General features: G+C 48.9%; 1 protein-coding gene across 1 annotated transcript in view; it reads left to right on the top strand.

The window, feature by feature from the left end:
- The window catches only part of ZNF512B (zinc finger protein 512B), an 81,717-nt gene that overhangs the window by 13,258 nt on the left and 44,254 nt on the right, over window positions 1-24,205 (top strand). The window contains exons 3-9 of the mRNA XM_048819971.2: window positions 8,410-8,489; window positions 10,137-10,265; window positions 14,043-14,215; window positions 14,405-14,658; window positions 15,439-15,510; window positions 17,728-17,862; window positions 22,778-22,902. Of these exons, the coding sequence (XP_048675928.2) occupies window positions 8,410-8,489; window positions 10,137-10,265; window positions 14,043-14,215; window positions 14,405-14,658; window positions 15,439-15,510; window positions 17,728-17,862; window positions 22,778-22,902 (968 nt within the window). The remainder of the gene's footprint in view (window positions 1-8,409; window positions 8,490-10,136; window positions 10,266-14,042; window positions 14,216-14,404; window positions 14,659-15,438; window positions 15,511-17,727; window positions 17,863-22,777; window positions 22,903-24,205) is intronic.

The raw sequence follows: 24,205 nt of genomic DNA, 5'->3' as shown, positions 1-24,205 counted from the left end.
AATAATTAATTATGGACATATAATTGCTATCTGAGTGGTGTTACTCAGAGCTAAGTAGAGTGAACTAAATCTGTCGGAAGGCCTTTTTTTGGTTTTTGCTGTATCAGCTCTTGTCAATGTCTTTAAAATAAAATAAAAACACCCTCCATTTTTGATTCCTCCACTTCCTGGTTTAAATGAATGTGCTGGAGTGAAAACTTGTAATTATTCCCGCTGTGGGAGAGTTCTGTGGGGTGTTAGCTCCTAACAAGGTTAACTTCACAGGTGTGAAATTAAGCTTTGTGCAGATCCAGGGAGAAGCTGCCTCCGCAGTAGTAGCTTTGCCGGCCCTCTCTGGCTTGCTGTCTTTCCAAAGCCCTGTGCCCAGCTTGTCTGTTCTGTGATCCATTTCAAGGAGAGCATGGTTTTCATGCTGTGGATTTGATCTTGACCATGAGGGGCTTTGGATACCTAGAGAATCTGCACAGAATGCCATGTGCCTTAAAGGTACAGGGTTTGACCCTGCCTTTCAACTTCTTTTAGAAGATATACACGGCATTTCTCTTCACAGCTGCGGGAATGGAAGAGCAAGGCACTTGCCACAACCCGGATCAGGCAGGCTTGTTATAGCAGCCTCCCTTGTACAGGACTATAAACAACCTGGGTTTAACACCCGCAGCGTTGTGCTGCACACTGTGTGCCAAAAGAGTACCTCATCCCAGCACACTAACCACAGCTGGCTTCCCTGCAGCTGTGCTGTGGAGCTGGCAGGTGGTGCAGATGGGTAGCTGTGAGCCCAGATGTTGGCGAAATAAGCGATATATTTTCTGTTCCTCTGGAATAGGCCTCCAGTTGCTCCCTCTTCTTGACGAAGAAGCAGTTTGCATCTCTGCCCGTGCTGGAAATGGATGAACAAGGATTTAAATAAATAAAATAGTTTTTAATGTCTTTAAGAGTTTTTAAAAAAATAGAGAAGATGAAGTGTCACCAGCCATTCCAAACATGCCAGGCCCCCAACTGGCGTGCTTCTTTTCTTGGGAAACTTCATAGAAAAATGGGGGGGGGCATGCTGTTCTAACTGCTTTAGAATATTTTGAACTGGCAGAGTGTTTTGGAAAAGTAACAGATATTTTTCAAAAAGGACTATCCCTCCTGACAGAGGAGAAAAGTGAAGTTGCAGGGTTGCCAGCTCTTGCTGTTTTACAGTGAGTCTTGCAATATTGGGTGTTAGTCTTAAAGTCCCAGCTCCTGGAGTCATGTGATTATGTGAGAATCTCAGCTTTCACTTACAATAAAGTTTCTAGCCCTCATGGTTGCATAGAAAAGCTTGAAAATATTACCTGTGTGCACCTTACAGTCTCAGAATCCAGGAGGCAAAGAAAAACATGTAACCAACAAACAGAATTTCTAATAAGTGGAAAACTCTTAATAGAACTTTGGTAAGGGTTTTGAAAGGGGACCTGCAAACCTTACTCCAGAACTAAGAGGATTTCAAAGCAACCATGCAAAATTCTATTAACCCACTTAATCAGGGCTAGTAATTGTTTTTGATGGGCAAGTGCATAACATTCTTTTTTTTTTTCATCATTCTCAATCATCCTGGCAGGGGAAGGGCAGGCAGAGTTTCCATCTGCGTGGGTGTGTTTTCATGACAGTTTTGCGAGGCTGTTTGTAAAGTTTGGGCCTGAATGGGATGAACAGCAGCAAATACATGGTTGTGAAGTAACCTGGTTTAATGGGCTCCGGTCCCTACTGTCACAGCAGCTGGCTCCTGATTGCTCTGACCACTAGACTGCATCATTCTGTTATATTGTAGCTATGGGAGCTGTGCTGGAGCAATGAGGTTACCTTATGGGAGGGGCCGGGGGTCAGATCTGTGGCTTTATAAGGCAGAGAGCTCAGCTTTCGGCAGTTATTTTATATTCTGTTATAACTGTGCCAGAGACTAAAAGCCACATATTATACACACACATCGTTAGGGATCAGCGGAACGATGGGTACATGGCTATCAATGCCAAGCAGAACAGCTGGTATGACTTTAAGGAACTCGAACTAAAATACTAAACTGTCTTATTTTCTAGATGCCTCTTTGCCCCAGGGTATTTGGGGCATACAGCATAAAACTTGAGAGTTAGCTTATTCTGGGGAAAAGTTTTGTAAACTTTTCATAGAATCATAGAATCATAGAATGTAAGGGTTGGAAGGGACCCCAGAAGGTCATCTAGTCCAACCCCCTGCTCGAAGCAGGACCAATTCCCAGTTAAATCATCCCAGCCAGAGCTTTGTCAAGCCTGACCTTAAAAACCTCTAAGGAAGGAGATTCTACCACCTCCCTAGGTAACGCATTCCAGTGTTTCACCACCCTCTTAGTGAAAAAGTTTTTCCTAATATCCAATCTAAACCTCCCCCACTGCAGCTTGAGACCATTACTCCTCGTTCTGTCATCTGCTACCATTGAGAACAGTCTAGAGCCATCCTCTTTGGAACCCCCTTTCAGGTAGTTGAAAGCAGCTATCAAATCCCCCCTCATTCTTCTCTTCTGCAGGCTAAACAATCCCAGCTCCCTCAGCCTCTCCTCATAACTCATGTGTTCCAGACCCCTAATCATTTTTGTTGCCCTTCGCTGGACTCTCTCCAATTTATCCACATCCTTCTTGAAGTGTGGGGCCCAAAACTGGACACAGTACTCCAGATGAGGCCTCACCAATGTCGAATAGAGGGGAACGATCACGTCCCTCGATCTGCTCGCTATGCCCCTACTTATACAACTTTTGTAAACAGGTAGTAAACTTTTGTAAACAGGTAGCCTTTCATTTAACTTGTAACAGTTGTTCAAAAAAAGGGAAAAAAACCCCACAACCCACAGATCTAGCTTCTAAATTAGAGCCAGATTTTGAGTCGGAATCTTTGAATTCTCTGGCAGCGTAGCATGTGAGTTTGCAGAGTTTATTCTTGGGTTGTTTTTTGTAGATTTAAATTGTTCTCCACAAGCTGTTTTTGTTTACCCTTCAGATGGAGCATTTACTAGCAGGGTTTTTTTTCCCCCTCCTTTAATTAAACCCTCTGCATCTAAGCCTGAATCCTCATTTTACTGCTTCTGCTGGCCTATTCTGGATATTGCAGAGGGACATCTTTTAGAATAGAAGCCCATAGAATCTCAGGGTTGGAAGGGACCTCAGGAGGTCATCTAGTCCGACCCCCTGCTCAAAGCAGGACCAATCCCCAATTTTTGGCCCAGATCCCTAAATGGCTCCCTCAAGGATTGAACTCACTACCCTGGGTTTAGCAGGCCAGTGCTCAAACCACTGAGCTATCCCTCCCCCTTTTCAACCTGCCTTTGGGTTAAATTCACTCTGTGCACCACTTAAGTTGCAATTAAGCCCTCAAGGAAGTGCTTAAATGGGACAGGCTTTGTCCTGGCCCTCTGGAGCGGGGATGGTTTCACTTCTGGGGCACGTACACTTTTTTGCACACTCCCACTAGCTGATGCAAATGATAAGATTGACATGCTCAAAACCCATTTGCATTTGGCTTGGAGTTGGTATGTGTCAGTGTTCTTAGGTTAGCAGCAGCGTGCCAAAAATTGTGCATGCAAGTGGTTGTTCCGGCAGAGTTGCGCACGCACACAAAGAGGCCCGGTTTTGACAATTTGGTCCCACAGTCTTTCGAAGTTTTTATATCATGATTGCAGATATTTGCACCTTTACAGTACAGCTGCAAATAAGGTCTAATTTAGTTATGGAAAGCGTTAAGAATTTGTTTCCACTCTTCATGTTTTTTCTGCTATACACTGGGGCCTGCATTTTCAAAAGTGGCTTCTAATTTTGGATGTTTCCATTGTGGTTGCCAAATTTTTAACAACCTGGCGGCTGGCTTTTCAGAAGTGCTGAGCACCCTCATCTCAGAATGAAATCCGTATATAAGCATGTGCCAAGCAATATGGATCATATCTAGTATCATATTTTTAGCACAACTCTCACAGTATTTTTCTTAGAGCCCCAGCTCCTGGAGTCATGTTATTAAATGAGAATTGCATTTAAAAATCAAAAGTAAGATTTAGACTTCATGGTTATGGACAAACATGACTCTTTAAGGCTCAGACACCAGAAAGCAAATAACCCCCACTCCCAGCCCCCAAATGTATTATTTTTAAAGTCAGTCTCATGACTTTGGGGGCCCTGACTTATGATTTTTGAATGCTTGCCTTAAACTATACCCTGAGTAGATGGAGGAAGCAGGAACAGAGGGAGAATGCTAGCAGTCAAAGAAATGGGCACATGGAAAATGTAATAAAAATCACTAAAATGTCCTTTAATATAACAGAAAAACAGGCGTTTGCCATTTTTTGTCACTCTTAGTTGCTTCTGCCATCTTGCACTAGACCAGTGGTTCCCAAACTGGGGTTCGCGAACCCCTGGGGGTTTGCAGAATGTTACAGGGGGTTCGCCAGAAAAATTTCACTCATGGCGACCAGAGGACCCCACGCATTGGAGGCAGCAGGTGGGACCTGGATGCAGGGCAGACAGCCCGAGCCCCAGGGAAAGCAGGGCCGGGCAGTTGGGGCTGGCAGCCCGAGCCCCAGGGAGAGCAGGGCCGGGCAGTTGGGGCTGGCAGCCCGAGCCCCAGGGAGAGCAGGGCCGGGCAGTTGGGGCTGGCAGCCCGAGCCCCAGGGAGAGCAGGGCCAGGCAGTTGGGGCTGGCAGCCCGAGCCCCAGGGAGAGCAGGGCCAGGCAGTTGGGGCTGGCAGCCCGAGCCCCAGGGAGAGCAGGGCCAGGCAGTTGGGGCTGGCAGCCCGAGCCCCAGGGAGAGCAGGGCCAGGCAGTTGGGGCTGGCAGCCCGAGCCCCAGGGAGAGCAGGGCCAGGCAGTTGGGGCTGGCAGCCCGAGCCCCAGGGAGAGCAGGGCCAGGCAGTTGGGGCTGGCAGCCCGAGCCCCAGGGAAAGCAGGGCCAGGCAGTTGGGGCTGGCAGCCCGAGCCCCAGGGAGAGCAGGGCCGGGCAGTTGGGGCTGGCAGGCTGAGCCCCGGCGGTCAGCGGGACCTGCAGCCCAAGCTCAGTGGAGCTCAGTTGACCGGAGCGGTCAACGGGGTCCAGCAGCAGGAGCCCCACGGCGTGCGGAGAAAATTTAAACTTAAATCCCTGGAAATATTCATTTTTAGGAGGGGGTTCACGAGATTTCACAATTTAGTGAAAGGGGTTCACGGGCTGTTAAAGTTTGGGAACCACTGCACTGGACCATTGCTGTACCTGACGCTATATTAAATAAAAGAAAACAATGTTTTTACCTGGAGGTTCCTGAACTGGAAGTTAGAGAGATATATTGCGATACCAGACAGGCACAATCAGGACGTGTTTTGTGGTCCATTCGTACCCACTATCTCTGGCACAAGGCCAAAGCCTCTAAGGTACGTATTTAAGGCCCCCTAAAACTCACTCTGCTGTGTCAGCAACTGTATTGATAACAAAACCAACAGCCAGTGGTTTTGTGGGTGCAGTAGCTCACGGTGATTCACACAGCCTGTTCTGTGATGAAGCGAGGGAAACTCGACTGTGGCTTTCGAGTGTGACTGGAGGCTCTTCTGATTCCTTGCCAGTAAATAAATACTTCAGTCAACTCCAAAAGCTCCTGTTTGCAAAATAAGCAGCACCGTCCACAGATTGGAAGGATGTCAGCAAAACTGTCTCCCTTGCCGTCTTTCGCAGGGCCAGGCCTCTTCATCCTAGAGGAGGTTCCTGGCGTGTCCTGTGTTAGGAACCCAAAATCCTCAGAGGCAGGCAAGGAGGAGAAGGAAACTGCCCCCCTCCTCTTGCAAGGAACTCACATCTGTGCCGTTAACTGATGTGATAGGCCGGGAGAACAGCACGTGGGTAGTCTTGTCTGAGTGTTCATGAGGAATTTAAGTAATTGCCCCATCCGTGGGGTATGGAGTAGACCCCTGAAAAATCTTTGCTGCACAAAAAGAGCCCAACCGGGACACTGACAATCGGCAGTGGAGGAGGAAGGGCAGAGCTTCACCCTGCTGTGGTGATGCTGATTCTCTGCGGCACTATTCCTGTCTTATCCTAGAGTAGCTCCATTGATTTCAGTGTAAAACTGGAGTAGTGCTGGGCAGGCCCCCAGGCTGCTAGCTGGAGACCATACGTTATGACCTAAGCAGTTAGATAGTGCTCAGCCCTGTGATCCGTAAATACGCATTGCCATTCTCTGACCGTTCAGAAGGGTTCTGAGCTGGTTCTGGCAGGCCCATGACAATAATGAAAACTCTGCTGCTCATTAGGGTTAGGCCAAACCGGAGCTTTGTTTTTGTTTTCAAGGGGGGTTGTATGAAATTAGAAAGGAGACTGCCAGTCCTGCTTGAAATGATAGGAAGTTACATTGGGACACTAGTGCAGCAGTTGGCAGAAGAACCCAGGTCATTGAATACCAAAGGAGCTCGACCTAATGGAATTTTCAGAGGATTAGCTCTGTTGATGAAGGTTATATTTGAAGGGTCCATTATGCTGGCTGTAATGCAGGATGCTAGTGGATCTTATGAAAATACAGCCCTGGGGGACATCAGCTTGGCAGACGGACTCTGCAAACCAGGGTCATTTGGGTAGGTACCTTGCTGCTGTTGATGCATTCAGCAAGTCTGATAGCAGAAAAACGGTGATAATCCAATCTTAGTTCACGTGGGATGAGTTTTAGAACTGGGTGAAATTTTTCGGACAAATACTTTATTTGGCAAAAAAAAGGCAGTTTTGGGCTGACCAAAACTATTCACGAATTTGGGTTGAATGCAATGAATAGTTTTGGCTGCAAAAAATGACTTTTTCTTAATGTTGAAACATTGCATGTCGATGTTTTCAAAATGAAAATGTCAACTTTTCCGTTCAGAACGACGTTTCGTTTAGAAATGTAGCTCAACTTGTTTTTAAAAAACGAAAAAGGGGAAAATAACATAGAAAACTATCCTAAAAAAATGCAGGGGGGTGGGATTGTTTTTGGTCAACAGAACCAAACCATCAATTCTTCATTCAGCTCCAGCGCAGTTCATCCCTGGACAATGGAGCCAGAACAAGGGCTAAACATCATGATAGTCCCACTTAGGCCTGTGCTGGAACTTGCCCTGTCTGTCTGCGCGTTACTGCATTCGGGCAGTGCCCATTTGGCACACTCACAGAACATGCTCCCAGCTCCCCATGGAGAAGTGGAGCTTACACTGGCCACAGAAAGGGCGGTGTTCCCCAGGGATTGCTAGTGAGCTCCAGTAACAAGGGGAGCTCAGCCTGGGGCAGTTGCTAACCTTTTCCTTCAGCCCCCCTGTTTGAGGCAGACTGATCCTACAAGCTAGATGTGAGCGAAAGCCCTGGAGGGCTGCTTCCAGCAGTGACCTGGGGTGGGTCTTGGGAAGCGCCGCCAGGAGCTAGAGACGAGGTCACTGTAAATAGGGCTCTGAAAAGACCCCAAGAGTGAGCTGAACTCCCGCTGGGACCAGTAGGGATTGCCCGGGAGTGAGGGCTCCTGTAGGGAACGCAGGGGCAAGAGGCTCAAAGCTGCTACGGCTTGAGACCAGGCTGAGTTTGGGCCAAGTACAAAGCCTTCAAGAAAGGATGTAAGCCGTTTACAGGCTACATGCTGGCCCCCCTGCAGAGGGGTGAACTTCGCCCCTAAACAGCCTCACGGAGGTGATATGCAGCGTGTAGTCTCTCCTAGGCCCCATCCTTTTTCTCCATCGTCTGTTCTTTCTTCCTAGCCTTACTGCCTCACCTCCAGTCTCTGCAGCTCCCCATGATCAGTTCCATAGCCACAACTCATCACTCTCCTCTACCCGTCCCATCTCCTCCTACCGCTCACCTCCTCTGCCATAACGCTTCCATTCTAAGCACACCTGTAATTGCCACGTTGCTGGGAGCGATTGTTGTGCAGGCAGAGTGGGAGTACACTGGAACTCAAATGCATTAAGGTGGGGCTGGGCGATTCCTGTGTTTTCCAGCCTGGCTTGGGCTACTCGGTCCCCTTGTTGGATCTTTGCCCACGGTTTCCTTCACTGGGCATCAGGGTTTGGCTCCTTTTTCCAGCCCAAGTCTGTTTATTGTTGAAGACAAAAAGAAAAGGACCAGTAGGGCAGGGATTTCAGGAGCACTCCGCTTCGGCCCGGCTCTGCTCCCGCTGAAGTCAGTGGGTTAAATGGGAGCAGAGCTTGCCCAGAGCTGAGCGTTTTGAAATTCCCGCCCTGGGAGTTTGGCTGCTGGCGTGCACTGGATTAGATACAGGCTGAATCGTGGCGGTGCGAAGCTTGGACAGTCACGGCACAATCAGGAGGGAGGGTTAGGAAATGGTGGGCTATCTCTGCTGGATAATTGGCCGGAGAAGTCTAGTGCAGCAACAGAAATCAAGGTCTCGAATTGCTGGCTGGGTAGCTGTGGGCCACATGTTCTGTGTTTGTTTGCAGGAAATGCAACCAGCGACAAAACAGAAGGCAAGAAGAAAGGGAGACCTAAGGCAGAAAACCAGGTGCTGAAAGACATTCCTGTAAGAATCCAAATCCATTGGTACCCTGATTTCCCCCTTGCCCTCGTCTCTCTCTCTCGCTGTGATTCTCTCCTTCCCTTTCTCTCTTCCTCATCCTGTCCAGCCCCCTGCAAAGGAGCTAGTAAAAAGCCCAACCCCAACCCCTACGTGTCTGAGGTGGGGCAGGGCCAGCACCAGGTACCCAGGTGGTGGTCCTGATCAGCCGGTTTTAATTCCACTGACTGTGAAAGAATCTGGGGAGATGCTGTTACAGAGCCTGTGTGTGCATCTGCCAGAAAGAAGGAGAGCGACAACCACCAGCCTAATTGAAAGCAACTCCCCCTTCCAGCATGAGGCTGCTTTGCAGTCTGGGTTAGCAGTGCAGGCAGCAGTCCGAGTCCTTACAGCAGCCCGTCGAGATAGGTGAGACGTCACTAAGTGAGATGTCCCTCTTTGATCATGGACGGTGCAATGTGGGACTGACCTGCTGAGTGCCCAGTGGACTCAGGACCTCTCAGGAGCAGGACCTAGGGATGCTGCTTTTAAAAAGCGGACAGCGCAAGTCTTTGTTCATGCAGTTACCACGGTTGCACATGCAAATGGGATATCGGCAGACACAGATGTCAGCCATCTCGCTGCCCCTTGGGAAGCGTTTTTGCTCAGGCTGGCCCTGCTGTTGCATGTGCTAATGAAGCTCTGTTTGCACACACGTCTGTCTGCACGGCCGGGTGTGTCCCCTTTGAACAATTTGACGCCAAGGGTGATGTGTTTATGGGAGCGACGTGGGTGACAGGATGATGTGAGCTATGGTTTATTTATGGGGATTATATATAAAGTACGGCTTAACAACTGGCATGATCCACACTGTGGTTTCTTCAGTAGGGTTGCCAAAGAGAGGGGTGTTTGATGCATGGGTTTGGAATTACTCATTGGCATAACGTGAAAAATAGACGCAGTCCAGATTCCAAGAAGTGACTGGCAGGTTGGATGCCACGCTTGAGACACCCGTGCAGTTACTCGGCACTTTCTGGGCCTCTTCCCGGTGTCTCCAGTTGGACACTCAGCATCGCGAGTCACTTGTATAGGCTTTTGCATGTCAAGACAGTGCTTTCCATTAGGCAGGTTAGAGATCTGGCATATTCATCGTGGGGGTGTCAGAGCTGATTTAATTATTGGGTGGCACTTAGTAAAGTGTGAGTTATTCCCTGGGGAATTGTACAATTTAATTTCAGTCCTGTAGCATGGACAACATATGGAGCAGGTTGTCATTAGACTAGGGTGCGGCGTGATTTGCTGACCAGATGAAATGTGGGGTAGTTAAATCACTGAGGTGACTTTTGATGAGATTTATGGGGCTGGGCTAGAGTGTATTTTAGTCATCTGGGAAACACAGTGAGAGATGGGCTGCTTCCCTTTTGCAGGTGCAATGTGTGAGTGCATGATTGCATCCCCAGTTGAAGCAAAACTGAGTGCATGTACCTGACTGAGGGTAGAAAGCAGGCGGTGACAGGTACAAGTAGTTCATTTTACAGGTGCACATTTTGAGGACACGTTGAGCCTGCATTCTCTGCCCCAGCCCTTCTGAAATGTTCGCCCCAGCGTGTGTTGTGTTCATGGGATGCTGGAAGGTGTTTATTCAGCTGCGGGCCACATGTCTCCCTTTCTCAGCTGCCCCTGATGAACCAGTGGAAAGATGAGTTCAAGGCCCATTCCAGGGTGAAGTGCCCCAATTCAGGCTGCTGGCTGGAGTTCCCCAGTATTTACGGCCTGAAGTACCATTATCAGCGCTGCCAAGGGGTAAGGAGGATGGAGGTTTGTGTTTCATTTTGATGATCCATGCTTGTGTGTGTAATTTTCAGCGTTCCCCTTTGCTTCCAGCACAACACTCAAGCCTGGACGATTTCTCAGCAGTAGGGCTAAATTGCCTGGGGGGTCTCAAGTTTTCGCAGGCACCTTCATATTGAGTCAATATTTTATCCCCACCCCTCCTCTAACCGTCTGCCCATGTGCAGTGCCACCCTGACGTCTGGCCTTTGGCTGGAAGGGAAGGCTGAGCAGTACCTGTCTGGGCCCACTGCGCCTCTTCCCCTCCTTCATCACATGCTCTGTCAGCTATGGGAATGGGTTTCTCCAGGTTGCTTTCCATGTGGTGGCGTGATGTTAGTGAGCGGCAGCCTTCTGCGTTCCAGTGGTTTCATGGCCACCAAAGCTGTGTAACTGGCTGGCTTGGATTATTGGGCAGCTCTCAAGAAGAACACAGAGTTGTCTCCATTAGGCACTTGAAGTTGTGGCTTGGGCTGGAGCATGGGCTCTGAACGTAGGGACGAGGATGGGCTTCACAGCCTGGACTCTAGCCTGAGTTGCCACTTCAGAGCGTTGTCTGCACAGCTATTGCGAGAGCGCAAATGCAAGCCCCACTAAGCCATGTCTGTCGACCCCCCGCTCGCTGTGCAGACCTAGCCTAGTGACACATCTGCCAGCAGGGCTCTAGCTAGCTTGCTCAAAGTATCGGTGAGGTGCAGCGAGGCGGGCTACACCATGAGGTAGCAATGCGAGTACGCACCCGGGGAACCTGGGGGACTTATGCAGTTAAGTTTGATCTGAACGTAACCTTTTTCCTAGTGTATGTGCAAGGTAACACCTTCAGACTGATTTACTGGCTTGAGCTATAGCCTAATCAGGGCTACCACTTGATCTGTTAAATCACACACATAGGTGCTGGGACTAGGGGTGCTGTTGCCCCTGGTTTGAAGTGCTTTCCATCATATGCAGGGTTTACAGTTTGGTTCAATGGCACTCAGCACCCCCACTGTACACATTGTTCCAGCACCCCGACCTTGCATATACACTAGGAAAAAGCTCACAATTCAGGTGAGGCATAGTTAACCTGTGTTAGCTAAGCCTGACCTACACTCCACCACTTTTCCTCGTTAAGACAAAGCTCTCTTGTTCCTCAGAATATTGACGTCTTGAATATTCCTTGAAAATCTATGGAAAGGTCGCAAAATGCCCTGGGTTGGTTCATTTCAATCATAGACGTGCAGGACGATCTCAACAGGTCGTCTAGGCCAGTCCCCTGCCCTCGAGGTTGGCAGTGAATGGCAGGGGCATGACAATCGAAATGAGCTGGACCTTTTAAACCATTAAAAAATCCAAAACCTGCCCAGTGGAGCCACCCTTTGAGCTGTTGGGGGGGAAAATATGGTTGTGGTTAGTTCGAATGACTCCGCTGTTTAAAAAGGAAACGAAAAGTTCATTTAATTAGGCTCTTCCTTATCCAGGAAGATGCAAATTTTGTTTGCGGTTGTCTTTTGTGCAAGTATCTATGCGTGTGTGTGCAGGCCCACGCCTGTCTGCGGAGCATGGTGCAGAAATCCAAGCTGAATTACCATCCTGCAAAAGGAAATTGCTCGCCTGGATTACGTGACCTCCCCTCTAAAAAGAAAACCACGTTGCCCACAGATGCCCTTTTCAAAGAGAGGGTGGCACAATCCCTGCCCTGTGCAGCTCAAAACAGGAAACAGGCTAGAGGAGGAAATATGTTGTCCTTCCCCCCCCCCCCCCCCCCCATTTCTATCTGAGCAGTTGGGATTGTGCGGAATTTCTGGGCAGGCTCCAAACAGGTGAATTAGTTGAGATTCGAAGGCAACAGAAACTGAGCCGTGATGTGTTTGCAGAAACCTTTCAGTAATCTGCAATCTCCCCTCACTTTTCTGCCCCGCATTTATGGCACTGAGGGTTGCTGTTTATTTCAGTCTCTAATAGTTCTGTAGTTTATTAAGAGGCGGTGTGAGCTGATCACATGGGGGTAGGTTTGCTTTACCTGGCATGGCATGGGTAGCTCAAAGGACGGGCAGAGAACATTTTGAAATATGGACTACACACTCCCCGAAATGGGATTATCAAATATATTAGCCTCTCCAGCTGTCGTGTTCCCTTCAGGTCAGATTGTGCAAGTGGAGGAATTTTGCGTGATCCTGTGCAAAGCTACATTAGTACCGGCTAAGTGCAAATCAACAGGAAACTCCGCTCACTGCAGGCCCAGGCCAGTATCCAGCCCTTAGCCCAGCTGACTCGACTGTGTGCTGGGGACGTGCGAGGGAAGAAAGCCACTCTGCGGCTGGTACTCTAGCCTGAGGGCCACAGAAACCCCTTTGGCTGCTGCACTGCCTGCCTGTGGTGAGGGACGGTGGGTGGATCTGCAGTGATGTGCATTCGCTCCCTCGCCCCAATGCATTGCTGTGCTGGGGCACAGGGAGCCCTGGCATGCATTCCCCACAGGCTGCGCAGCCTTCTCCCACCCCATGCCAAGGAGCTGCGTTGGTTCTGCTGAACCTAAGGCCCCCATGGAGGTGGGCAATAGATTTTCCCCAAATGTAGGGGCCAGGCCAGAGCCTGCTATTGCCCTGTTTGAATGTACAGTGGAGGAGTCAGGGGAGGCAGTGCACAGGGTTCTGATTTCCCAGGAGGGACCTTTGCATATAAAGAGGCAGATCTAACACTGCATTTCTTGACACGTCCCAGTATAGATGTGAGGTGAAATCCTGGCCCTATTGGGGTCAGTGAGAGTTTTGCCCTTACTTTCACCAGGGCCAGGGGTTCACCCATAATCTCTTGAATGGAGACGGTGAGTTCTCGTGCTCAGTTGCTGTTTGCATCCATTAAACTCCAACTCCTTCTACCCAGGCGGGCTGGACTAATGCTGCATCCCCTGACACTTCCCTTGTCTGCACCCGCCTCTCCGTGCCAAGGGTCAGCTCTTTCCTTTAACCCAACAGAGTCCTTCCGTAGGCAACCCCACCCCTGCTCCCATCCCCCTGGATTCCCATTGCCTGGGGAAAGGCTGATAGAGAACTTCAGGTTTTTCCCTAGCAAAATGATCCAAGTCCCACATGGCCTAGTCCCTGTCAGAATTGTAAAGCAAGGGCTTTGCCTAAGAATTAAATTGACGGGGAGCCCAGATTGCATGGATTGAGGGAGTGAAAAGAGAATGGGAAAGGAAATCACACTGCAGGATTCACCCTCCAGTTCAAAGCTGCAACTTGAAATAAACTGGCCCCTGTTCTCAAACAGCAGCCATCTGAATTGTGCACAAAACTCCAACTTTTTAGCAACCTTGCAATTGAACATCTCTGTGCCTGTTTGCATGTGCAAATGCAGGATTTGTGCTTGCAGTTTAGGCGGCTGTTTGCATTAGGATCTCTGTTATGCTTTTATTTTAAAAACGGTATTCTCTTTTCATCCCCACGAAGGATCAGATTCCCCTTTTGATGCACCAGGGTATGTGTATCTCACCAAAGCACTCCCTGGCTCCCATTTAAAATGCTGGCTGGCATTTCCAGTGGAGCCAAAGAGAAATAACCCTCTAGTTCCCATTGAAAGTCAATGGGGGTCAGGTACCTACGGCCCTGGCGCCTTTGAAAAGCTCACCGGCTGTGGCATGTTGCCGATGGCGCTCGTGGGAAGGGATTCTTCTACCTCCCAGTCTTGGCAGTGTGAGTGTGCGGGGAGGTTCTTGCACTTGCAGGGGAAGGGCTGGTCCTTTCCCTTTCCCACCTTTCTGCTCTCTTGCAGGGGGCGATCTCGGAGAAGCTGACTTACCCTTGCTCTTACTGCGAAGCTGCCTTCACATCCAAAACCCAGCTGGAAAAGCACAGGCTCTGGAACCACTTGGATAGGCCAGGACCAGCTAGCAAAGCAGAAAACAAAGTGCCGAAAGCCGTGGGCAAGGCCAGTGGCAAGAAAAGGTACCGGCGCACGGCTTAGCTGCTTGCCAGTGGTTTGGGGAAGGCCGGGAAGAGAGAAAGGGGAAACTCCCAATTCTCTTCCCACTGGGCACTGTGGTGCAAGCCGGGTTGGCCGTTGGGTTGGAAGAGGTGTCAACAGCGTTGGTTTCTTGACTCCGTTTTAAATGAGCCCTCTATGCTTTGCCCTAGAGCTGCTGAGAGTTCAGATTCCCCCACCATCCATCCCAAACAGGCAAAGGTGGAGAAGACTGTGGTCCAGGAGCTCCCCGAGAATGGAGAGTGCCTCGTGGAGAGCAGGAAGAACAAAGCATTTCAGATCACCGCAGTGGAGGCAGGAGCAGCAGCTACCCCGACGGCCAAGTCTTCGAGCTGCAAGGATCCCAAACAGCAAGGGGGCACGCAGGCTTCCCTCCAGGAGGAGGACCCAGAGAGGATGAAGCACAGTAAGATTAGAGCCCGGGGCTACACTGGTTCAGGAGGCTGGAGAGGGTGGTGTCCCAGGGCGAAGGCCGGGCTCCAGTACAGCAACGTGATGGAGGGGGACTCCGTTGAAAGCAATTGCATCGCTCTCCATTTACACTCGTGCATCTGGCCCCCAGGCAGCAGGAGGCAGTGAAGCTGCACAGCACCTCTCCCACCCCCCGTGTGGGCCCCAGCCACAGTCAGAAATCAAAGCCACGTGCACAGAGCGGTCGGTCGGTCGGAGGGGAGAGTGCATGAGACTGACATGGGTCACGGCTGCATTGGGGATGGAAAATGGTTCTGTGGAGTTCCGCTCCCAAAGCACTTAATGAGCCATGAGCTAAGGAGACCATGCATGCAGAAACCGCGTAGGGGGTAGGGGAGCCATTAGTCACGCGACGCCAGGTTGTTCAACAGCCGTCAGCAGTCAGATCTGCCTTATGAAGATAGGGAATAACGTCTCGGATACTAGGGTTAGGTAGTTTTAGTTTAGAGTTAGGTAACAGACCTTTTAGCTGCCACAGGATCTGGATCTAATGCTGTACGAGGGTGTTAGACTGAGGGTCCCATCCATAGCTGCTTCATTTCAGGGCAGTAAAGCCCCTTGAGGGAGGGAGGATAAAGTGAGGTTGGATCCCTTACTGCTCACCTCCTGATCCAGAGTTCATCCAGGTTCCTTTGCACCGTGTGTATTTAAAGCCACGCTTGCACTGCAGTTATTTGACCAAATTTTTATCTCTGTTTTCTCTCTCTCGAGTCAGGAAGGAAACAGAAAACTCCTAAGAAATTTACCGGGGAGCAACCGTCCATCTCAGGGACGTTTGGATTGAAAGGTAACAGGCAGCCCTGTTTCAATTCCACAGCCTATAGCTTCCCCCTCTGTGTTCCCAGAATACTGCCTCACCGACCTGCTCCTGTGAAGGCAGGTATCTGTGATCTGTTCATTACCCAGAGCACCCCTAGCAGAGCCTCCAACAGAGGCATTGGTTAGACTCTGTTTCCAAGATGGGCCCTAAAACTTCACCTGTGAATGGCTTATGACTGAGGGCTAGGCTACACTTATATTTTATAGCGCTCTCACTGGCTGACTCAGGGGGGTGAAAAATCACCCCCCTGAGCGCAGCAAGTCAGAGCGCTTCAAAGCGCCCGTGTAGACAGGCTCCGAGCACCGGGAGCCGCGCACCCGGCGCTCGGAGCTCATCCCCTCATGGAGGCGGATTACCAGGAGCACTGGGAGAGCTCTCTCCCGGCGCTCGCACGCGACCGCACTCGCACTTCAAAGGGCTGCCGCAGGAGCACTCCCGCGACAGCGCTTTGAAGTTTCCAGCGTAGCCATGCCCTGAGGTTATCCCCTCTGACCTGCCACCCGAAAAAGGAGGGATGGGGCAGCCCCAGAAGTATAGCTGCATCATACTGCCTCTGATTTAATTTTCTACCCGCAGCTCCACCCCAAGTATGCTCCAGCATCCTCATCTCCTTCCCCATCTCAGATGTCAGCAACTGGTTACAGGATCCCTAGTGCCCTTAACAGCCAGTTGGGGCCTGGAGTTCGCCCAACATTTTTGCATCATTTCTGCATGCGCGGTTCCTGCCATTGCCTGAGCAAATCAGACGTCTGTGCTCACAAATACGCATCTGCACTTGCAAATGCTCAGTTTTCCCATGTAACTCCTCCCATGCGGGCATGTGCAGGAAGAGCATGAAACCGATGCCTAAAAATGCACGTGGCTCTCGGGACTCGCATTCTAAAATCCCAGTCTGCAGGGGTTGCACAAGAAGTGATGCTGGGCAAACAGGTCTTGCTGCGACCCACATCTGCCCCTGTTGGCCAGATTTTCAAAAGTGGCCTTTAAAACTGTATCTTCCATTTCTTGCACGCACCCAGGTGGGTAACCTTCCTGTTAACTGCCCATACAAGGTGGGGTTGTGCGTGTGCAGAGCGGAGGGGCATCAGACGGAGCTGTTATTATTACTATTTATTTGTTGGTCCGTCGGCTGCTTGTCTGGCACTATACAGTACATAGGGGAAGACACGATCCTGGCCCCTTTCCTCGGTGGATTGTCGCCAAAAAGAATCACCTAAGAAGTGTGTCTTGAGGGACCAGAATGAAAAGCGAGTAATCGCTTGTTCCAAGCGTGGAACAAACTGCAAAGATGAGGTGGGAGAAAGGACACAAAGGCATGATTAAGCAGGGAAGCTGGACTGAGTGCCGTTCACTCTGTGTGTATAGCACTCTGCCTGCTAGTCCCTTTTCCACCAAGAGCAAATTTGTTGGCCTTTGCAGTCAGACTTGGCAATGCAGCAGCTCACTCAGCACCGCAGATGGCAGCAGCCTGGTGTCCCAAAGGGATTTCTGTTCCCACGTGTGCCTGGCACTCACTCTTACACTAGCCCTCCTCTCTGCTCTCCTCTTCCCCTGCAGTTTCACACAGTCTGACAACACGGCATGTTTAAGGAAGTCCCAGGATTCACGATGGCAAATTTTTAAGGCTGTGGGGAGTAAAGGTCCCATTTGAGATCCCAGAACTGTGTTATTTCATAGTAGGGACCGTGGATTCCTTTTGTGAGCAGTTCCCCAAAGCTGTACCCTGCACGCGTCTCTTAGCGGAAACAGCCCTTTAATATTGCAGTGTCTCAGAAGCGGATCCTCTTTCAAATTCCTCCATCAGGCGTCAGACAGAAATCCCTCCCAGCTTGTTCCCCTCACCCTCCATCCCTTAGCTGAAGTGATGACCTGTGCTCTGTCTTGGCTTGGAATTTCCCACGCTGTAAACTCTTTGGGAACAGGAAAAGTGTCTCGCTTTCTGTTTGCAAAATTCTACGTGCATGCATGACTTGGCATGTCATAGTCATGGGTCAAATCCTGCCATTGCTGCTTAGGCAAAACTGCCATGGACTTCAGTAGTCATTGTGCCTAAAGGACTGCAGGATTTTTGCCTAATGAATCAGTTAGATAACGTTCACCGGAAGAGCATCCATCAAATCTCTTTGTCTTAAGGCCCCGGTTTCATGGTGTATGTCTTTAATAAAGGTTGCTCTCTTTCTACAGGCCTGGCAAAAGCAGAGGACAAGGCAAAGGCCCATCGAGCCAAGAAACTGGAGGGGACCAGCAGCACGGATGAGCTGAAAAAGAAGCCACCAGGAGCCAGTGTGAAAAGGGAGGCCGTCGCGCATTTATCGTCAGGTGAGGCGTGAGGATTCCCCCGGCCTGCTGAGAACTGGGTCACTTGGTGGTAACCGCCCAAGAGTGAGGGAGGAGAAACAAAGCAACAGTTTGGTTAATGGAGCTAGGATAATAAGAGACCAAAATCATTTTGCTGGCGTGAGGAATGACTAGTGGTTAAGAAAACGTTTCGACACTTGTCTCAGTGCTTGGAGCACTCAGCCGTAGCTTATTTTTGAACCTTCCCATTCACTATAGACTCGGTTCTCAATGTGGACTTTGGGGTCTGAGTGACATTGAGGCCCAGATCTCAAGCCGAGGCTGAGGAGTGCTGGGCAGAGCTCAGGAGAGGGTGGCTGAGAAGATTATGTCGCTGTTTCACCCCCGTGATCCTGGGCTGGTCTCCATTGTTCCAGTTCCCCACGACAATTTAGAGCAGCCAATAGGCTGCTCTGCGTTACCCCAGCTGTGCCTGGCTCTAAGGGGCCATTTTAGCAGCAGGCCATTCAGCAGCGGGGTGAGGTGTCCTTGCCACAACCCCTCCCAGTGATCCTGCTGCACAGGAGAGATTGCCCAGTGGCCAGGGAAGATGGCATTAGGGCAGCTCTGTGCCGGGAAAGCATCACAAAACTTCCCCAAGGCAGCCTAAAATCTGCCCTGCGGCTTCAAGTAATGACACGATAAGCAATGGGAAATGACATAGACGCAAATCTTGCCCCTCGTGCATGAAGTCGCTAGCCAAACTCCCACTGAGGTCAGTGGGACCAGCGTCTGGGCTATCGGCTGGGCTTTGTGCACAGTTCTTCCGCTACTAACTGAATGAACATACCGACCATTTGATGTCTGGAGCCTGCGTTTCGGAGTTCTTCCTCAGGCGCTTGCTTTCGCTGGCAGTCTTGACAGGGAGAGGCATGCAGGAGGCGCAGAATAAACACAGCTGCAGCGCTTTTCACCGATTGCACATGCAAATAAGTGGCTCTCTGAGCTCATCACAATGCGGAGATGTTCAAATAAACAAGCTCAATGGGTCACATGCTGACCATACTTCCCCGGTGTAAAAGCAGAGTCACCCTATCTGAGTCAACGGAGAGAACTCCAGATTTACATCAGTCTGAGATCAGAATCTGGTCTCCTGTGGGGGGTTTTTAAAATCTCATTTCACACATTTAAATAAACACACGTTGGAAACTTGGCATGCAGACAGTAGCTGCCTATGTTTGTGCAGGTGGCAGAGATACCAGTTACAGAGCTTACATGCACACAGTCGGTTCGGAAGCCTGACGCTTATGTTTCATTCCTTCTCTGAGTTTCTCTTATGGGAGATGAGTTGCTGTGGGGGAGGAAGGATCACTCTCAGCCGCTCTAGGGGCCGTCTGTCTAGTGGCCCCAGCTTTCCCCTAATGGCCCACTAAACTCTATTATACCATTCAGCCACTAGGTGGCATTGTGTGCAAAATACCTTCTTTAAATGAACCTCAGCCATACCTGGCAGAGCATTAAAGGATCTCATACACAGCAGGTGTGATCATCATAAGCAAGCTCTGAAGCCAGGCCGTATCTGGTACAGGGACATGACATGGTACCAGGAGTAAACTAAGATCAGAAACAGAGGAACAAAGCAAAAAGATTGCACAGGTTGCAGAAATAGCTTATTTTTGAACCTTCCCATTCACTATAGACTCAGTTCTCAACATGGACTTTAGGGTCTTAGTGAGCAAGAAAGGTTGCAAGATCTCATCAACATGCCACTCTTCAGTGCTCCCAGAGAACTCCAGCTTTGATAGGCCTTCCCAGTGGACAGACTGGAAGCAGTGTTTTGCAAGATTTCAAACTGCAAACAAACTCCGCAAAGAAACTGGAGATATACAGGTATCTTCTTTAATTTGTGCTATGGGGAAGCAGGCAGAGCATATTTTTAAACCCTTTGACTTTACTGAAGACAGTCACAAAGATGTTTATGGAAAGGTTTCTGCCTATATTTGACACAGATGTGTTCATCAGAAAATTCAAGAACCAAGGAGAAATGTTGAATGTTTTATAAGAGCTCTGCATACATTGGCTGAAAACTGTAATTTTGAGCATGCAAAACATGAGAATATCAGAGAGAGACTCGTTATTGAGTTAACAGATAAAAACCTTTCACAGCAGCTACAGTTGAAGAGAGATTTAAACAGAGCTAGAGCTATTCAGATAGTAAAGCAGTCAGAATTAGGGAAACAACAAAACAAAAGGCATGAGCAGTCCAAAAAACCTGAAACTAGCTTAGAAGCTATGAACAGACACGTGAGAGTTAAAAGTCATTATCATACAACTCCTGAAGGAAGGTGAGAGAGCTCCCAGGCTAAGAGGGACAAATTCCAGCCTACATGCACAAGGTGTGGGAAAAGTCATATCCCAGGAGATGATGCATGGCCAACCGGAGACACACGGTGTAATACATGCACAAAATATGGACATTTTGCGGCTGTTTGCTGCACCAAAGCAGTCAGGGAGTTGACTCAAATTACAGACACTCAAGAGGCATTGTTTCTGGGATCTATCACTTGTGATGACACAGAGCCTGCCTGGAAAGTGAAATTGAATATTCATGGCAGAACTATGGACTTTAAAATTGACTCAGGAGCTGATGTCACAGTCATCTCAGAAAGGACTTAGAATCACCTTCAGCTCGTCCCAGGCTGGAGCTGAAGTCACCTGACTTGGCTCTGAGTAGCCCTACAGGGATTCTGAACTGCATGGGCCAGTTCATCACAGAAATAATTTACAAAGACAAAAGCTTTGCATTCAGAGCATGTGTGATCAAAGGATCAAGGACCAACAACTTTCTCAGCTGAAAGGTGGCAGCTAAGATGGGCCTAGTAAGAAAGGTGGAAGTCAGAAGAACTCTATAGGGGATTTGTTGATACTGAACTTTTGAAAGGAGATCCAGTTCAAATCAACGTAAGAGACAATGTACAGACTCCGCTTCCTGAGAGACCTAGGAGGAGATTTGCTGCAGATTTATGCAGATTCAGAGGACATAATTACCTGGTGCTTGTGGACTCTTTCCAGTTATACTGAAATAATGTACTTGAAAGACATAACAGGTCGCAGTGTTATTGAGAAACTGAAGTGCCCTTTAGTTCACTTCAATATTTGAGAACAACTAATAACGGACAGTGGACCACAGTTCACTGCAGCAGAATTTAAGTAAGTCCAAACAACACATGATTTTGATGCTATTACTAGGAGCCCACCTTACCCACAAGCAAATGGAGAGGTGAGAGAGCTGGACAGATAGCCAGGAAAATCCTACAGCAGGGAGATCCATTCTTGCTCTTCTGAGTTACAGATCGACACCTGTAGTGGCTACTGGTTATAGTCCAACACAACTCCTGACAGAAAGACATCACAGAAGCACTCTTCCAACTTTGGAAAAAACCCTATCTCCAAAGTGGCCAGACATGAAGAGAGGAGCCAAATCTGGTAAAAAAGTTAAAAGAGCTTATGAACACTTCTACAGCAGCTATCACTCAGAGAATGGCCACATCGAGAACCTGGTGACCATCTTCATGTCAAATTGGATGTAGCAAAAGGATGGGCAACTCCAGCTGTCTCAAAGGAAAGCTCGATCATACATGATCAAGACCAACAGTGAAGAGTGCAACAGCAACGGCTGATATCTCCAGTTTGCTCCTCAAAGAACAGCACAGAGCAACACTACAGATGACAGATGCAGAACAAGAAGAAGAATCCAGGATTCCAAACCAACCACAGCCAGTCATTGCAACTAATGGACAGCCAGATGAACAAGTTGTTACACTTTTGGGTCATGTAATTAGAAAACCAGTATGATCCTGCAACACGTAACAGATTGATCTGTACTGAACTACAAAGGTAGCATGATAATATAACAATGGGAAATGGTAGGCGTGTAGAACTTTAAGGGGGAGAAGGCATGGAATGCTAAACTGTATTGTACTGGTTTCAGAGTAGCAGCCGTGTTCGTCTGTATCCACAAAAAGAACAGGAGGACTTGTGGCACCTTAGAGACTAACAAATTGTACCGTTCAGCCACTGGGTAGCGCTGTGTGTAAACTGCCTTATTTAACCAAGTCTGAGCCATACCTGGCAGAGCATTAAAAGGATCTGATGATGATCACACCTGGTGGGTATAAGCAAGCTCTGTTGCCAGTCCATATCTATGGAACATGATACTGGTCTCCCCCTGTTCATCTCAACTTAACCTGAAATGAGTCAGTCAGCTCTGAAACTCCAGGGCTTGCAGTCTTCCTTTGTCTCCTTCTCAGTTTCTTAGAGGCAGCCTGGCACAGGGCTGTTACCCTCAGCTATCCCAGTCCTTTCGGCCTCCCCATCTTCCTCTGTTCTGCTTCCTTTATAGCTGGGCTTGTTTTCCTTATTGGTCCCAGGTGAGGGTGCATGCCTCCATGATCGGCAAGTCTGCAGCTGTGCTGAGCTGTGTTCAGTCTGGTCTCCTCTCCTTTCTGCCGGTGCTCAGTATGGGGTTTGTAAACCACATTGCAAACGAATGGCCTAGCAGCCTGACTCTGTGCATGAAACAGGAACATCCTGGTGCATGAATTACCCAAGTGCAGAAACTTCTCAGCAAGACCAGATTCTGGAAATATGTATTTTTCCCCATTGCGCACAAAAATGGGCATGCAAATGAAATGACTCTGTGCACATGGCTCCGTTTGCCCAAGCTGTTACAATAATTTGAAGTGCAAATTAGGCACCCAACTGCCTTTTTGCACCCAGAATTTTGGGAATGTGGTCTGCAATGTGGGGTTTTTTTCTACGAATGATTTGTTGCATTTGACCATTTCAATGGCTTCCAACCTTTTGAACCTTGATGTTTCTCTTATTCATGAATCCTGGAAAGGGCTTTATTTTAGCACCAACGGTTTACCTGTTTTGCCGTTCTTCCCCCCTCTAGCAAACCCAGAGGATCAATGGCAGCGGGAGATCAATGAGAAAGGAGAAGTTGCCTGTCCTACGTGTGGCGTTATAACCAGGAAAACCATTGCTGGGCTCAAAAAGCACATGGAAGTCTGTCAGAAAGTAGGTGCTTGCAATCAGTGTTCAAATTTAGCTCATTTATTCTGGTGGGGAAGAAATTTGCACACCCTAGAATGAAATAATTGATAATAATAAATACCTACCTCTTATGCAGCACCCTTCCTTGGGAGACCTCAGAGTGTTTCACAGTTGTTAATGGATTTATCCTCATGACACCCCTGAGAGATAAAATAAGGGGGGAGGGATAGCTCAGTGGTTTGAGCATTGGCCTGCTAAACCCAGGGTTGTGGGTTCAATTCTTGAGGGGGCCATTTAGGGATCTGAGCCAAAAATTGGGGATTGGTCCCTGCTTTGAGCAAGGGGTTGGACTAGATGACCTCCTGAGCTCCCTTCCAACCCTGGTAGTCTATGATTCTATTGTCCCCATTGTACAGATGGGGAACTGAAGCACGGAAAAGCTCAGGGACTTGCCCAGGGTCACACACAAAATCTGTGGAAGGGCAGGGAATTGAACCTGGGGCTCTCAGGTCTTCGGTAGGGGCCCTAACCACTGGGCCATCCTTGCTCTTGTTTATTAATTAATAATTAATTAATCGTCTCTAACTGATATTGGTGCTCACTAAACCTCAAGCTGTGGGACACCTACTGGTTGTCTCCAGAGAGCTGACTCTGCGCTTCAGGCTGGCTTCTCCGCCTTCATTTCCAGCTGCTAAATTAATAGATTTTTAAGGCCAGACATGCCCACCGTGATCATCTAATCTGACCTCCTGCATAACACAAGGAGTTTCACCACGGGACATTCGCGCACTGAGCCCAATAACTTGTGGTTGTGGTCGTTCACATCTCTCAGAAGAACACCCCGCCTGGATTTAAATTGTATTTAAAATAAGGCAAACACACACTCAGTACCTCTATCCTAGTACTTTTCCACGTGGGCTATTGCGGCCTCCGGAGACCTTTGGCATTGTCAATGGGCGGAGGTGGTCCCTGGATAACGAATGCAAGTGGAGGCATGGATGAGATCATCTCTGTATTAAAATGTGGCCCGTTAAACTTCAGTCTCTGAAAAACCAACTTACTCAAAATCCGTTTCAAACAGAAGATGGGTGCCCGATTTTCAAACTGTTTAGGCGTGCAACTGCACACGCAGCGTTTGTGTCTAATTTATCTGTGCAGTTACTGCCCTTGAGTGCACATGTTGGATAATGGCGGCAGTTTTTCCAGGCAGGTCCCCAATTTGGACACACAGTTGCAGTAATTGCACACATAAAGGTGCCCCAAAAGCTTTTAGGAAACTGGTCCAGTACATTTTTGCATAAGCTGCTATTTTTTTATTGGCTGGACA

This window comes from Caretta caretta, chromosome 13 (assembly GCF_965140235.1).
Source record: "Caretta caretta isolate rCarCar2 chromosome 13, rCarCar1.hap1, whole genome shotgun sequence".
Taxonomy (NCBI): domain Eukaryota; kingdom Metazoa; phylum Chordata; order Testudines; family Cheloniidae; genus Caretta; species Caretta caretta.
This window is presented reverse-complemented; position numbering and strand designations above follow the sequence as displayed.